The following is a 17,307-nucleotide window of genomic DNA, read 5'->3' as shown; positions in this document are numbered from 1 at the left end:
AACCTTTATCTGTTCACTGAAAATGAGCCACTCTGGATGAGGACATTAGCAAAATGACAAGCATGTAATCTCATGTTGAATAAACATATGCTTATGGATAATTTTGTAGTCCAGTACCCTCTTATTGAGGACATTTGAGAGATCAGCGGGCCGTGTCTATAGCGGTTTGGTGGTCGAAGGTCTTGTGTGCATATGTTCATAATTATATTGGCATTATTGAGTCATTTAGCACTGGGGGCTGTGTTTGATTTAATTAGTGACCTACTTAAAGTTGAAGTAATTACAGTATGTCATATTCTAACAATGTCCTGTTGGCTGTAATATCCCACTGTCAAATCAGCTGCCGCTGCAGTTACTCTGCTTGTCAATAACCAATCAACAGAACAGATTCACTCCATCGGTGTTTCATATCAAAAATAAACCGCTATCCATCCCTTTGTTTTACTGTGTCCTCTGAATTTCACCAGAGGCTATGTTATTCACTATTGATTTCTTTGGTGTTGGTAACAATATGCTGCTATTGATGACAGCACTGTACATGGTGTGCTTAATACAGCTCCTGTTCTTAATAGAACAGATGATCTGCCCTGTATTTGATATTTATTCATCTTGGGGAAAAGACGTAATTAAACATCCACAACCATTTATTTTAAATAACCAAAACCTTCCAATTCAGCAGCGAAATAAAGCTTCAGACAACTACTTGATATGTGAAATGTAAGTTTAAAAAAAAAACTCTGTGTACCTGTGTTTACCAACATCATCCTCTCCTCTCTGTCAGTGTGGGAACATGGCCAGAGAAGGCCTGAGGACGCTGGTGGTGGCCAAGAAGTCTCTGTCTGAGGAGCAGTATCAGGACTTTGAGGTATGGATGAACACTACAAAATGTGTGGTACATGCTTCTTTTATCCTGCCCTCCATACAAGCATGTCCTGTATTTCAATGGATCTCATGTTTTATTGATATGGAATGAGAGGTTAGTATTATACAGTATGAATATAATGGCAACATTAGACTATTTCCTCTTGGATCTTGGTTGTCGTAATAATAAAAATAAAACTCAAACCTGATTATTATGTGCTTGTTTTCTCCCTTCAGATATAAAACATTGAGCAACATTCAGCAACACTGTTCACCATTCCCTCTTTTTATTTCTGCTGACTTTGACACATTTATTTCTCAACTGCCTGGTCCTTTGCAGCTGTTTTACCCCACAATTTTGTCCCCATATTTTCTCCTCTGTCCACTTCCCTGTATGTGCAGAACCGCTACAACCAGGCAAAGCTGAGTATCCATGACCGAGCCCTGAAGGTTGCAGCAGTGGTAGAGAGCCTAGAGAGGGAGATGGAGCTTCTGTGTCTAACTGGAGTGGAAGACCAGCTACAAGCAGACGTCAGGCCCACCCTGGAGCTGCTCAGGAACGCTGGCATCAAGGTTTGCAAGGAAATTAAACACCGGCCACCAGTCTGCTGGTAAATTCTGTCGCTGGCCAAAAAGTTTTCCACTATAAGCCTGATCTGTTGGAGAGAAATGAATCCCACACACCTTAGCATTGATTTAGAAATGTTATCAGAAACACAAAAAGAATGAAAATCTCCCTCTGGTAATTAATAGTAAAGTATATCCATTTAACCAGACACCATTAAGAAGAAACATGCCCAATTGTCTTAATTCATCAGTAAAAGCAACTGAATAGATGACAAATTACCCTGAAAGTGAATTTCACTCAGTTTCTTTGCCTTTAAATGCCACATCTTATATCCTGTATGTTCTTTTTTTTTTTTTTCTTTACATAGATCTGGATGCTGACAGGGGACAAGCTTGAGACAGCTACATGCATTGCCAAAAGTTCCCATTTGGTCTCGAGAAACCAAGACATCCATGTCTTCAAACCGGTATGCTGTTTACTTACCCTCTTTCCCAGTGCTTTAATGTAATCCTAAAGCGCATATTTAATGTGAGATAAAAAAAGCCATAAAATCCTCACAGCTAATTGTATTATGTGGCTCTCGATCAGGTCTCAAACAGAGGAGAGGCCCATCTGGAACTCAACGCCTTCAGAAGGAAACATGACTGTGCTCTGGTCATCTCTGGAGACTCCTTAGAGGTACTACAACACAGTGCAGTACACAGTGACATTTCCTTGCACAGCAGATGATGCTGAGGATGCAGCCAAACAGGCGATGAGAGATTATAAAGTACTTCTCAGCCAAAATGAATACGGTGAAGTTCCATGAACATTTGGAGAGGAAAACAAATCACCACATAGACAGACATACAGTTGACATAAATAAATGTAGAAATATATAAATATGGAATAGACAGACGGTATAAATGTATAAATTGACAAAATATAAAATAATAACAATTAACATGAAATGAAATAATATTTACATGTGCAAAGATATACAGTGTTTGAGAGGGAAGGGGGGTATCAGGGGGGGACCCAGGCTTTGTTAATGAGGCTAGCTGCAGAAGGGAAGAAGCCGTTTTTGTGGTGAGAGGTTTTGATCCCGATAGACCGCTCTATTGTGTTGCAGGTGTGTTTGCGGTATTATGAGCATGAATTTGTAGAGCTGGCATGTCAGTGTCCAGCGGTGGTCTGCTGTCGCTGCTCCCCGACTCAGAAGGCCCAGATCGTCACACTGCTACAGCAGCACACAGCCAACAGAACCTGTGCCATCGGTGAGTGTTGACAGACAACGCGGCAGCAGCATTGCGAGACTGGACGGTTGTTGGCTTCGGTCCATAGACAGCCTGGGAAATTCTGTCAGGGGGGGAAAAATGTCTGTGAACATTCAGCTCAGTTCCTTAGGGAGGAAAGTGTTAGACAATGTGTAAAACAATCCATTGGACAGATTGAAATGTCCAGTCCAGATTGAGAAGATGAATTGGTTGATACTGATGAAGTGACTTATCTCCGTTCACTATTCAACTGTGGTGGCGGGTGACTTTTTCCCCTAACATGAAAGTCTATCAGATTTTCAACCAGACTGTGTTTTGTTACTCCATGAAACACAACCTGACTGACTGGTCTATGACATTCACAGGCAGGAAACTGTCTGGAACATTTGCATAATTATAAAAAAAACATTCTAATGATGATGATAATAAATTTAATTTATTTAAAAAATTTTGGAGGAGGGCAGTGCCCTATCACCCTCTATTGGCCAGATGTCTCTGCTATTTAACTGCACTGACCTTTTAAGCAAGGAAGACATGTATTACTGTAGCGAGCACACACAGAAACCAGAGCAAATATACATTACTTCTTATATCCACAAGGTGGCAGTCAAAGCTCTCTAAGAGAAGCACCCAGCAAAGTCTGTTACTTTTATAACCTAATGCATAGATTTTTCTTAATTTGTGTTTTTCCCGTTATGTGACAGGTGATGGAGGAAATGATGTCAGTATGATCCAGGCTGCAGACTGTGGTATTGGAATTGAAGGAAAGGTAATAATAATATTGAATAAACATATTAAGCGTTTTTTTCAGGGGTGGTATCTTTACCTGAAGGCCACACATCTAAAGTGTAAAGAACTTTTAGGAGCACTGGAACAACGGTTAACATCACAAAGACATATCTTATAACAACAGGCGAAGTAACATTGTCCGTGTCTCCTTTTGAAACCCAAGTGAAACGTACTGTATCTGCCTTTTTTATTTTTTTTTTTAGAAGCAGGTGGTACTTAAATGGTATTGCTTTACAACCCAGCAGTAACATTACATCTTTATACTTTGTGTGCAAACAGGAAGGGAAGCAGGCGTCTCTGGCCGCAGACTTCTCCATCACCCAGTTTAAGCACATTGGACGTCTGCTTATGGTTCATGGCAGGAACAGCTACAAGCGTTCTGCAGCGTTAGGTCAGTTCGTCATGCACAGAGGCATGATCATCTCTGCAATGCAGGTACAGTAATAATTAATAAACAGTTTTCCACATTGTGGACAGTAAGGTTCCCAACTAAGCAACTTCATGACACAATTTTTGTTTTCTATCCTCAGGCTGTCTTCTCCTCTGTATTTTTCTTTGCCTCTGTCCCCTTGTACCAGGGTTTCCTCATGGTTGGGTATGTACCTTTTTTTTTTTTTTTATGTCCACAAACCGTCTTGGTTATGACTTAATTTTATGGAGGGGATAAAAGGAATTATTGTTTTAATTTTATCCACCACCTGCCAGATACACCCAGTTTATCCAGTATAGCTAACTTGCTGGCTATACTGACAATCTTTTAGTTGCCTGTTAGCATCCCAAAGTTATTAATTACATACTTTAATCTTTGGACAACTGAGATATAAAAAGCTAATAAAATCTAACAGCCTCACAATAACACAGCACAGATGATGTTTTGCTCACTGCTTTATTCTGTGCAGGTACGCCACCATGTACACCATGTTTCCTGTGTTCTCCTTGGTTCTGGATCAAGATGTGAAGCCAGAGATGGCTCTTCTATACCCTGAGCTTTATAAAGATCTCACTAAGGTATGACCTTTTTTGAAATATGTGTACTTGACAAAATGAATTCTCTTTATCCACAACATGTAGTTGAGCTTACCGTGTGATCGACAGTATGTTGCACTCATGGCGTTTTCTCTCTTTCAGGGGCGTTCATTATCTTTCAAGACTTTCCTTATTTGGGTTTTAATCAGCGTGTATCAAGGTAAGGTGCACGGACTCAAAAGTTATATTTGACCATCAGTCATTTTATCTGGCAGATGAACACATTAGCTTCATGAAAACAACATATGTTTTTAAACATGTCTGTGTCCGTAAAGAACGACCAGTCTGGAATTGCAGACTGTCGAAGCAAGTCTTCATCCACCATTTCATAATTTCTTCTGTGCCCAATACCAGGGTCCTTGGGCCCCTTCAAACTCTGTCAGTTTCTCAGTATCTTAGGTTTCCAACCGCCATCCGCTTTTACATGCAGGCTTTTTTCCTGTGCAGTAAATCGATATTTCTGTAATCGCTAAGCCATGCAGCGTGTGAGAAAGATCTATGTTTCTGCTCGAGCGTGACTTCCTGACAGCTCGAGGTTTTTAATTAAAGGCCAATACCAGGTCTGTGGTAGGAAGAAAAAAAGAAAAGAAACATGAAGACGATATGAGAGAATGACTGCAGAGGAGGAAAATATTAGGGACCAATCTCACTTAATTTATTACAGAGTTTAACTCGCTGGAATGCACTGTATAAAGAGTTTATGAAAAAGCAATTATGTGATCAGTTATACGCTATTAACCTCAATTTGTGTATTGTTATGATTAAATGAAAGGCTATCAAGATAAGGTAGGCGCCCAAAGATGACTGAGTGTCTGGACGCTTAAAGATGTTAACCAAAGTGACACACACTGGAGCACATTGTCCATCTTTTACCCTAATAAATAATCTTATTGAATCAGTCGTTATCTCCAGACACATTAATCCTTACCTCAATGTCCCAGTCAACTGTTTGTACTTTCTCTGGCAGACCTGAGGAAGAATGCTAAAATTTAAGAAAACTTACTCAAACACAACACACAACATTGATTCTAGTTTAGCCTTTTCCACTTCTTCAAGCAAGTAAACTAAGTTGGTCTGGTAATGTCATGTGGTCAATTTGTTTCCTTCGGCGCCACCAGGTGGCATCCTCATGTACGGCGCTCTGGTGCTGTTTGAGTCGGAGTTTGTGCACGTGGTCGCCATCTCCTTCACAGCGCTCATCCTGACCGAACTGCTGATGGTGGCGTTGACTATTCGTACCTGGCACTGGCTCATGGTGGTGGCTGAGTTCTTCAGCCTGGGCTGCTACCTGGCCTCACTCGCCTTCCTCAACGAGTATTTCGGTAGGTATTAACCCCCCCGCAGAGGATTCTAGTTCTTCTATATTGAAATTATATTTTTAAAAAGCTTTTTTGATTTAGAAATGCATTTATGAAATATGTTTGAATAGTTTCAAGCTTGATTAAACTGCAACCTACAAAAGGACTGTCACATGTAACTTTTCTCATAAATATTTCTGATTCTGAAGTTTTTGGATCTTTTTGTGATCAGTTGATCTCTCAATTATTTTCTAAATAATTCCAAATCTAAAACAAAACTGTAAAATATCAGAAAATATTCATTATAATTTCCCAGAACCCAGGACTAGAAGTATTCATATTGCTTGTTTTGTCCAAGTAATTCATCCAAAACCACAAGACGTTCAGTTTATCATCAGAAGTGACAAAGACAAAGCAGCAAACTACCACATTTAAAAAGCTGGAACCCACAAATGTTTGTCATTGTTGCTTGAGAAATGATGGAAATTATAAATTTTTAAAGCATTTACCAATTAATTTTTACATCAATTGGCTAAATGGATTAATCAACTAATTGTGCTTTTATGTAGCATGTTGCTGACTTTCTCTAATGTTTGCTTACTGCAATTAACAGTCGGTTTTCAGCACAGTAGAAGAATAACTTTACTTCTGGTTTATTAAGTTCAGTATTGAATGGGCTGAGCACTTTAAGGGGCCCTGCTCTTCTTCAATGAGCCTGCTTTGTGTTGACTTTGATGTAACCTGACACCCAAGTGTTGTGCAGTAGCTCAGACCTCAGCTCTGTGCTTTTATTGCTCCCCCCCCCCCCCCCCTGTCCCTTTCTGTTTCTCTCTTCACTGCTAACTAGAGCTGCAACTTACAATTATTGTCATTGTCCTTTAATCTGACGATTATTTTCTCAATTAATCGATTAGTTGTTTGGTTTATAAAATGTCAGAACATGGTGAAAAATGTTTCCCAAACCCCAAGATGACCTCCTCAAATGTCTTCTTTTGTCCACATTCCAAATATATTCAGTTTACTGTCATAGATGAGCAAAGAAAACATAAAATATTTTTTCTTTTTTTACTCAGATTAACTAGTTATCAAAACCGTTGTCGATTTAATTTAAAATCTGACAACTAATTGGAGAAAAAAAAATGTTGCAGCTCTACTGCTAACCTTTGTACTGCACTCACTTTATTTCTGCTGGATTTCTTTTGCTTCTGTATGTTGGCAACAGGCATAGGCAGGGTGTCCTTTGGAGCTTTCCTTGGTAGGTGTGCAGCCTGTAAATTCATCTCCTCATTCCTTCATCCATCTCTCTGTATTTGTGGTTTCTGTATGTTCCAATAATGTTTGACTGTGTCATCATTTTTCCTTTTCATTTGAGTCGTATGCAGTATCGGCCTTCTTTCTCTTGTTTGTGTCATATCATTCATTCCATGGTTTTAGTTTTCAGTGCAGTGACAGATAAATCCAACATGTTGTGATTGGATTCAACCCATCAAGACCAGCATCTGATTATGACTTTCTAAGCTGTATCGCAACTGTTCATTATGCTTTTATCCCTTGATGTTGACTCTTGCATTACTTGCCCGTACTCATCACAGCACAATACTAAGACATGTGTACCTAAACATCCTTTCTTCTGTTTGCTCTCCCAGACTTGTCGTTCATCACAACTTGGCCTTTCCTGTGGAAGGTGTCCGCCATCACGTTGGTCAGCTGTCTTCCTCTCTACATAATCAAATACCTGAAGCGCAAGTTTTCACCTCCGAGCTACTCTAAACTATCCTCATGAGCCAAACCTGGATTACTTGTGCTTTTTTGTAGTTTCATGTTTCACCGAGCTTTCTATTTTCAGCACTTTTTTTACTCAGTGATCCTCTGTGATGGACAGGTGACCTGTGGAGGTCAAGGAAGCACTGGAACAATCGAAAGTGGGGAGAAATTAAATAATTGATTTTTGGATTATATCACTGAGACTTGGGATAACTTGAAAAAAACGGAGCACATAAAAAAGACCTATAAAGTGACGGAAAGAAGAGCAAAATGGTGTGAGTGACTGCTTTTAGAAGGCCTGAAAAACTTGATCCCATTTTGTCAGAAAGGGTCAATCTGCCTTCTTTTGTTTTGAAGATTTTCAGACAAATCAGCTTCAAGTGTCATTTTATACAGTTCTGATGCATTACTTTCAATGTTTAAATTTTTATATGTGGAGTTCAGACTTTTTTTAAGTGTTATTTTTTATTCTAGGTATTAATTACAGTTGCTGGCCTGCATCTGTGAACAGTGTTGAGTTGCTGTAAGGGAATTCCTACATCACTGTAAATATAGCCTCTACATGCAGCTTTGATTACTACTGCTGTCAATGTAATCCTCACTGCGCTTAACTCTTGTACAAATGTGCATTACAACAATAAGACCATTTACGATGACATTCACAAAGATGTTAGAAAAATGCTGGAACTTCTGTGGATTTGCTGCTTTATGTCCTTTACAATTTTAAGACTGTGGTATATGACCTCATCAGTACATCTCCGTAGTATAAAACCAGCACTCCATAGCAACATTAAATGTTGTATCGTCAGCATTTTTGGCCTTGATTATACTGCATAATTTTACATTTTATGATGTCTGTCAGTGGCCACCAGTCCTCTCGTCAGGACATGGCAGCTCGATTTGTGCCTCATTATGATGTATTTTAATGTGCTGAAACTGCATCTCACAGCATTGGATGTTAAGCAATCAGTCAGAGGTTTTGGTTAGCGTTCGTTTTTGTTACCTCTGCAGCCAGATCTGAACTTTCAGGAGCTTCTCTGAAATTTTTTTTGATAGTAAAACTACAAACAAAGGAGCCTAAAACATAGTCGCCTGTGTATTTTTAGGCCTTTATTGACAATATGGCTTCCCTGGGCTTTGATGTGTCTTTGGCCTGTAGCAGACATTCAGCTCTTTTTAAGGAGGAATGAGTTTTATCATTCCCTCCATGTACTGTATATGTTGAGAATGTTTTGAGCACAGTGGGGGGAAAAAAATGGAGATGGGGGGGAAACGGATCTTTTTAAAGTACAGTTTTGTAAACAGGGTGTAGTTTAGCTATGTTATAAGTCAGGTTGTCATTTTCTTTCTGAATCATAATTGAGTTGATCTCAGGTTGATCATTCCTAAACAGTTGTTTTATTTTATTTAAATTGTGGCAACCGGACTGTAAAATGTAGCTACACTAAGTAGTGGATGTAGTTATTTGGGAAAGAGTTGGTGTGACAGCGACACTTTAATGCAAATTGCATTTAGGGTTAAAATTTATGATTTACATTCTTATGAAAAGCAATTCCAAATGTGGATTTCCTGTGTGCTGTTTAGATCTTTGTTCTGTGTATGTGATGTATAAACTTTGATTTCTCGTGAACTTGCTTTCTGTGTCCTACACTGCAATTTCTAACAGTTTGTCTTTTTATTTATAATATTGATGAATAATAAAAAAAATAAACGCCACATGCCAATAAGTTCACTTTTTCAATCAATGGCAACTGAAGTTTTATTCATTGTGAAGTTCACCATGTGGCCACTAGATGGAGCCAGAGACTAAACCCTTGACAAGAGGCTGTGGCTCAAAGTAAAGGAGCGTCAGCTAAAATGACAGTATTGACCTTTAGAGCTATTGCTCCAAGTTTAGTTTATTAAAATACTATGCTCTGCTGAGATTATAAGTACTATATAAATGTTCAGAGACTCATACCTGAATATGAAAACTTGAAAACTACCATTGCTTTTCAGTGCATTTATATATGGGAATTTAATAAATGTTTAGAAAAGTACATTTTGGGTACTTACTTTGAAGATGGGACATACATTTTTTTTTTTTCAAAATGTTAAACCCAGACAAACAAAACAAACTAATGTATTTAGGTTTAATGAGTATTGCTTTAGTACCTCTGGTACTCGTTACATACATACTGACAGCTTTTATATCAAAATGTCCATTATCTGAGTAACACCTTGATGTCCCTCTCCACTCAGATCTGTTTTACTTATTGTTACCTGGATGTTCTAGCTTCACTGTGCAGAATGATGTACAGAACGTGCAGAGTATGACACTTTCATCTGCTCAAGGTGGAAAGTTTTTCTGTGCTCAACTTAAAGCTCCGTTTAAGTTGTGAATGTACTAGTAGGATTTTGTAACCTCACAAATTTAGTAGTCAAGTATGCAACTTCCACAAGTGTGGTGTGGAAACTTGAAACCTCCAGTGGACCAACACTGGGAAAGGGATTTTGAGTAAAGCAGGAGTCATCTAATATTTGACAATTCATTGATTCTGGATTTTTCAATGAGGGGGAAAAGGGGAGATGTAATTTTAAGTGGTTAGTCAAACTGTTTTGTAGAAATTAAAACATTAGACATAACTTGTTATTGAACTTGAATTGAATTGTTATTGAACGCAGAGTATTTTTAGGTTTAAAACATGTCTGGAGGGGATCTTTAAACTTCTGAAATGAAGTATGAGTAGATGTAATTTAAAACAAACTTGTCTGGGGGGGATTTTGAAAATAACATCTTGCTTTATGTAAAGAGAGCCACAGTTGGAAAACAGTTTTCAAATAAGCCTAGCCATATAGTAATTACAGATTTTACTTTTAAATGCAAACATTGTGGATGAACATTTAATGTATACAGTAAAAAAAGATGTTTTACTATGTAATCAAAGGCAGTCATTGAGCAAACAGACAATGTGTTATCAATTTCTCCCCAGAGAGGAGGAAGTAGTTTGTGACCCAGTGATGAATGTGATGGTCTGATGGCTTTAACATGTTAAGAAATGTTCTCTTTCATCTTGTTTTCACTAGCTGCACATCCACGGGAGGGAAAGAAGTGCCGCACTATAGGTTGTATTTATCTGTTCCTACAGCATGTGCGTCTGTGGATGATCATTGTGGTGTGTTTTCCAAACCAGCTGCAGTTAATGTGCTGCATGAGGAGCTTTGATGGGCCGGATAATGTTCATGTGACTAATGATTTATTGTACTAACAGTCTGTCTTTGTTGTGTTTTTATTGTTATGTTGAGATCAGTCTGGGTCTTCTCCATGTATATTTTGATGTTTTTCAAATTTGTATGAGCTTATGACATGAGCAAACATTTTACTGTGGTTTAAAAAATACAAACAGTGCTAAAGCCATGAAGATAGATAAATACATTCATTAAAAGCCTCTATGGGTATAGTGACCTTGACAAGACTTAAAATGTAATGCAGATTTGATAAGTTTGAGGTCTTGGCATCAATACTTCTGATTGACTTTTCTTGGTCATTTAATTAAAACTGTGAGGATGCAACCACAGGAGTGATGTGTTGACTCGTCTTTACACCCATCATCACTCCAGCCGCAGCCTTTAAGTAAGTGAGTAATTCCAGCTAACCTTTAAGGTGCTCTTTAAGAGGAAAAAACTGGTCACAGAAAAGAAAATGTTTTTCAGACAGAGATCAAACAACTATTACAATAATATCAGATTATTAATATAAAAAAAGACAAATACTGACCATACATATCATAATATATATATGAATGAATGATGCAGTTCCATCATAGGTAGTTTGTGAAAAGCCTTTTATATAACAGTTACAGTATTTCTTCATTCACACCTGGATATATAAGGCGTCATATTAAACATTATGTGTTGAACACATGAAGTGGAGTTATCAAATTTAAGATGACATTATATAGCGAGTTATATAGAGAGTTTTCACATTAAAGGGCTATTGTTTGTTTGTGTTCCTTAGCAAGAGATGTAGGTTTAGTTATGAACTATACATAGCAATACTAGAGCTCATATATATATATATATCTATATCTATATATATCATTTTCAGTCCCTGCAGCACTTTGACAGTCAAATGTGGTTACATACATTCACTGCATGCTCCATGTAAAACCTACACAAATGAGAGTCCAAAGCCAACAACTCTCAGCCTTTTCTCTGACGTAGAAGCTGCTGACACAGATGCACGCACAGAATGAATTGTGTAAGTGCAGAAACTCAACAGTGGAGCTGTGAACATTGTCATAATGGAAGATAATAATCCAATGTTTCATCTCTTGTACAGGAAATTGCCATCTGTCATATAAAATGACTCCATAACTTAATTTGAAGTCCTGCACAATGGTGCGTTTTTGAAAAACACTTCTTTTCTAAACTAGATTTTATCCAGCCCATAAGTGGGATACAAAACACTTGTGCAGCAGAAATTTCAGATGCATAGAACATTTGTCAAATTAGTGTTTTTCCCCCACATTTTTGCTGCTTTTTTATGTAGTGGAGGTAGACCTGCCATTATGCCATTATGCTATCTTGTTACTAAGCAGCTAAGTGGCTTCTGTAGCCATATTCCATCTGACTGAGCATGTTATAAAATTCCACGGCACCCTGTTTGAATTAAGAAACAACAACCAGGAGAGCTAAAGTTACTGGTAATGATATTCTCTGACTGGCTTGTTGGTGGAGAAGAGTTATGATGTCTTGAGGAAGATCAGACTATTTCTCTTTCCAGGGGTCCAACATTCAATTATATATACATATACAAAATTCATACAAGTAGAATAGCAGCTGCTGTAGCTTCAAAATTGCAAACAGAATCAACTTTTTTGCTGGAAAATGTTCAAGATAACTTTTCAAACATGATTAAAGCTTTAATTTATCACTTTTCAACTGACACTTCAACTGCTTTCAGCATCATTCTGACATTTTTACTTTTTCTGTATGTGCGAGTGTGTATGTATGTGCATGATGAGTATATGTCCAAGCGAAGTATTCAATTTTGGCCTAAGTGGCTTCTCATATTTGGCAATTGATCTCACCGCTGACACTTCTATCCTATCCTACTTCTTTCTATCTCTGGCGCTTAAACAGCTTTCAGCTCATTACTTAAATACAAACTGACAATTCAACTGCCTTCAGGGCTTAAATAAAAACATAATTACACTTAAGATAATTTCAACTGCTTTTGTCTTCTACACTTCACCCTTTAAGTGCTTCAACTTTAACATCATCTCCCCATTTCCCATGCAAGCAACTAACATTTTAGGATATGTGAACCTATTTTAACTGTCTCTGGCACTTCACCTCAACTGCTATAAGTGCTTCAACTTTGATATCAACCCCCTTAACATGTCTCACTTGCAAACATTTTTTATTATAAGATCTTTTTACTTGTTTAAAGTGTTTGCACCTACAATTCTCTGTGTAAGCGAGCACATTTGCCTTTTCTGTTTTATTTATTATAATAAATAAATAATTGTTCATACTAATTAACATCACACCTTTTGAAAATTATACTACTAATTATTCAGTAGTATTGTTCTTGTTCTCTTCCTCCCACTGAATGATTGTTTGTGGACCCATGGAAATAATTTTTATGTGATTATCATCCTCTTTACCAAAAACACAGTGTATGTGCGCTTTTTTTGTGTTTGCATTCTTTTGTTTTTAACCAAAGTGAAGAAATATGTTCAAAAAGCTAAATCCACAGGTATCTTTACACTTATTTTGCTTGTCACAATCACTAGTAATGTTTATAAGAATGTGTTTTAGACCAGAATCATGTAAACTTCCTCATATCAACAGGCTGTTCCACAGGCCTACCTCAGTGTGTACCACAGTAACAAACTGGTCTGAAGTAATCACACTTCCCTGCAGTTACACTAGCTCAATTCTTGATTTATTTAAACGACCTTGGACACGTGTAGCCTGCGCAACCATGGCCAACTACTGAAAGATAGTATAGTGCTATGTGCCCTGGGGAGCTGTTGCTTAGTGTTGTGCCCGAGCTTCACGCCAGCTTTGAGACCGTTAGGGAGAGAAAATGAACCTCCCGGCCTTCTGCAAACGCTCCCTCGGCTCCTCCTTTGGCTGTAACCAAGCAACGGGCCCTTCACAACAGGAAACAGAGCAGGGGATTCCGTCACAGCAGCGGCGGAGAAAAAAGGAGAACATTGATGGGAGACAGGAAGTCTGCCTGTAAGAAAGAGCGGGGATGTTGGAGGGGTGTGGTGATGGGGGTCACCACTCCTACCAAAATATCCTACTTACCCCAAGAAAAAAAAAATACATTTTTTAAAGGTGAAAAGAAACATTTACTCCCTAATAGCTCAAACTGACCATAATATAAATACAGGGTTGATCAATACCAGTGACTCAACCATGACATCACCAGTGGTGAGATTTCTGGCTTCTAAAACTCAACATTTCATTCTCAAGCAGTGACAGAAACAGCATTATTCATGTTGTGTTTTTGCATGGTGATATGTAATGTCCTCACCAAACACTTTTGTTTGTTGTCAACTCAGACTACCTTTCTTTTCATTTCATGTCTTTTCAGCTGTAGGCTATGTCAAAGACCCTTTGAAGTCACTGCCAATTTTTGGTCGTCAATAGAGGTTGCGAGGTTTCTTAATGTTCCCTGAAACCAGTTTTCTGTTTACTGTCTGAACTCATGGTCTTAGGGACTATTTAAAATGTTTTATTATTCTAGATCAAGAAACACTTAATAAAATAGCAGTTACGAATGCACCTATGGTGAGAGATGGGTGTGCGAGCAGGCTCAAAAATACAAAGAAGTACAGTAATACTTTTTCAGTTTCCTTCCAATTCATTTTTCCAAAACAAACATGTGATTCAGCGGTGTGAAAGCCAGCATTTTGAGCCGGTTGTTTCTTAGTTTATGAATAACTTACACCGCTATCCAATGTTCCGTCGTGTTTTTGTTCAGACACAAATAAAGCCAGGCACTGGATTTTGAGGGTTAGAACTGTGGAAAGAAAAGTGAGTTGAAGTCTTTTCCACCTCACTGTAGCCAAACAACGTCATACCGCTGCCCTACACAACGTATGGCAGTGGGCACATACGGGATGGCAGACAACAAAAATGTGTGGGTTTGTGACAGTGAGACCACCGCCAGCCCCCAATACTTTGCCCCTCCCAGACTCTTAAAATGATGATACATCAGGCAAAACTTTGGAAAACGCAGTTGGGCAATGTTCCCAGCAGTGAGGATCACAGTGAAACGTGGGATCAAAAATATGTTAATGTTTCCCAGAGACAAGATGATCTATAGTCTGATTAAATTAGCAATGTGATTGTGTTATTAGCCAAAAAGATTGCACCATAAACGATGAAGTGCTCAGTATGTTGTTTTGTGTGTGTGTTGTCTTCGCTAAGCTGAACTGTTAGCTCACAGTGAAGGTCACACATTGGCACAGTATGAAGGTGTCACTGTAAACATAGTTTGAATTCAGGGATTGAAACCTGCTACAGCTACAATGTGACAGCCTTGTGATGGCAAACACATGTTTTCACATCTAAACCATCTTAAATATTTTAGTTAAACAGAATCACTTGGACGATTGTGACAAATGGGCAAAAAATGGTGCCACAGGGCCTGTTCACTTGTTGCCTGGTAGCAAGATGTTCCTGTGGGAATAAAGTGACAACACTGAGCCAATTTATTGCTGCTCATCCATGTTGCCCAACAGTTGCCCTGTGTATCACTGCCTTAAACCCTCAATGCCGTATGTAAAAAGTATTTTTTATTAAATGGCAATTTACCAGTAGCTGAAAATCTTTTCACTTTCCTCCAATGGTTAAACTTCTCACTTTGCCTCAGTAATGTAGACATGTACTCTTATGCTGTGCCTTAGGTGGTTACAGGTGCAACACAGCACCCAAACAAACTTGAAACACTGGTTTTCAGCCTGGGAAGAAGTTCCTCTTTAAACTGATTTGAAGTGTTGGGCCGTTAAACCAAAACAATGAGCTGAAAGATGCTAACAAAGATTGTGATAATTATCTGTGGGTTCATCGCTAAGATAACCTTTTTATACTATGCATAGTTATCTAATCCATTGTTAATATAACATTATTGATTAGTGCAGCTTTATGTCTCTAAAATAAGGACTTGAGATTCGACCTGGACTTGACGAGATGATCCCCAAAGACTTCACTTGAGACTTCAAAGCAAAATCATTTAAACCTCAAGTGTTGACAGCAACAAGCAGAACATTTCCTATTTAATTGATAAGCATATACATTAAAAAGACTCAGTTATGTGAAAATGGGAACTTTAAAAACTACTTTGAAGGGAAATGTTACATTTTAATAGTCAGAATTCGAAGACCAGAGACCTCGGAGACTTGCAGTTTGAAAACTCGTGATCCATGACTTTACTTGGACTCTCTGAGGCTCGTAAAAATAAGTATTGAGACTGGACGTGGGCTGATTTAAAGTTGTCCCACAAGATATCAAAGTGAGTCTTCTGTTCACTCTATCGTGTCTACATTATCAACACAGGATGTTGGTGTTGCTTCTCATTATCTACAGTGTGCTTCTTTCAGTTGTGGCTCTGGATCCATCCGGTCTGTGGCTCCCTGTTACCAAGGTAACCACTAACCAACACCAGTCCTGGCTGGAAAAACTACAAGCCCCAGCAACGCCCTGACGTAGAAGGGTCCACGAGTCAATCAGCAGCAGAGCTATTTATTAACTGCAGACGAGTGTAGGTGTTTACTGCAGCACATGTTTCAGTTATGTGGAGTGGCAATCCCCCCTTTTGCCCCAATTAGGCCCCCCCAGCCCGTGAGAGATTTCCATGAGGTCAAAGAAACAAGTGGGGTTCTTCAAATGACTGGGGAGCCACCAAGCCACGTCCCCATGATGAAACAGACAGCTAGGATTTCACATGTGCCGTCACTCCCTCAGATACTGTGTTGGAGAGAGAGCTCTGCCAAAATGAGATCCCAGTGGGTGAGGAGGGAATATTGCTTTGGATGTGGGGTGTACATGCCATGTTGTTGCGCAATGGAGACAAATGTCTGGATTAAGAGTTGATTTCTGAAACAGTCTCTCTACAACCAATCACTAAAATCTCAGAAAAAGAGGGAAAGAGTTATACTTTGAATAGGTGGATACTCCGGGTATAGGAAATAGTCTATGTTGATACAGACACAAGATGAAAAACATGCACACACTGTCAAAAATTTTGATACAGGACACAGACAACTACTGACTTTAAGGATCCTCTTACTTTTCCACTAGCGCCACCCTGAGATACAGATTTGTGGTTTGAGTGAATGTCTCGATAACTACTTGGATTGGTATAAAATTTGTACACACATCCGTGTCGCCTGAAGGATGAACCTCTTACTTTTCATCTAGTGCCATCATCACATAAACATTTTAAATACTTTGGTGTATGACAATTTGTTTAGTGTGTTTAGTCCTGATTAGCAAATGTTACCATGCTAACATGCTAAACTGTGACAGTGAACTACAGTATCTTTTCCATTTGGGAATCGGTCGATCAGGACTGCTCAAGTCCTCACTTTGACCAGAAAAGCGGATCACATCACATCATCTCAACCTGTACTGTATCATCTTTATGTTTTTATTTTCTATTTAGCTCTTTTTTTACTTGTATTTAAATGCCTTTTTATAATGCCTTACGTTGCTTTTATGTAAAGCACTTTGGATTGCCTTG

The 17,307-nt window shown here is 38.5% G+C and overlaps 1 protein-coding gene across 2 annotated transcripts in view; it reads left to right on the top strand.

Annotated features, from left to right (window-relative positions):
* atp9b (ATPase phospholipid transporting 9B) overlaps positions 1 to 9,303 on the top strand; it is a 45,311-nt gene extending 36,008 nt beyond the window's left edge. Inside the window, exons 18-29 of one of the 2 annotated variants that reach the window (XM_038724574.1) lie at positions 782 to 865; positions 1,264 to 1,434; positions 1,797 to 1,895; positions 2,018 to 2,107; positions 2,541 to 2,685; positions 3,390 to 3,454; positions 3,754 to 3,909; positions 4,005 to 4,069; positions 4,374 to 4,482; positions 4,603 to 4,660; positions 5,619 to 5,822; positions 7,445 to 9,303. In XM_038724574.1, the coding sequence (XP_038580502.1) occupies positions 782 to 865; positions 1,264 to 1,434; positions 1,797 to 1,895; positions 2,018 to 2,107; positions 2,541 to 2,685; positions 3,390 to 3,454; positions 3,754 to 3,909; positions 4,005 to 4,069; positions 4,374 to 4,482; positions 4,603 to 4,660; positions 5,619 to 5,822; positions 7,445 to 7,581 (1,383 nt within the window). In that variant the 3' untranslated portion in view covers positions 7,582 to 9,303. The remainder of the gene's footprint in view (positions 1 to 781; positions 866 to 1,263; positions 1,435 to 1,796; positions 1,896 to 2,017; positions 2,108 to 2,540; positions 2,686 to 3,389; positions 3,455 to 3,753; positions 3,910 to 4,004; positions 4,070 to 4,373; positions 4,483 to 4,602; positions 4,661 to 5,618; positions 5,823 to 7,444) is intronic. The other variant, XM_038724575.1, reaches the window with a different exon arrangement.
* Positions 9,304 to 17,307: the final 8,004 nt, after the last annotated feature.

Source organism: Micropterus salmoides, unplaced genomic scaffold, assembly GCF_014851395.1.
Source record: "Micropterus salmoides isolate LMB-PRFRI ecotype aquatic unplaced genomic scaffold, ASM1485139v1 Ms_hic_scaffold_17, whole genome shotgun sequence".
In the NCBI taxonomy this organism is placed as follows: domain Eukaryota; kingdom Metazoa; phylum Chordata; class Actinopteri; order Centrarchiformes; family Centrarchidae; genus Micropterus; species Micropterus salmoides.
This window is presented reverse-complemented; position numbering and strand designations above follow the sequence as displayed.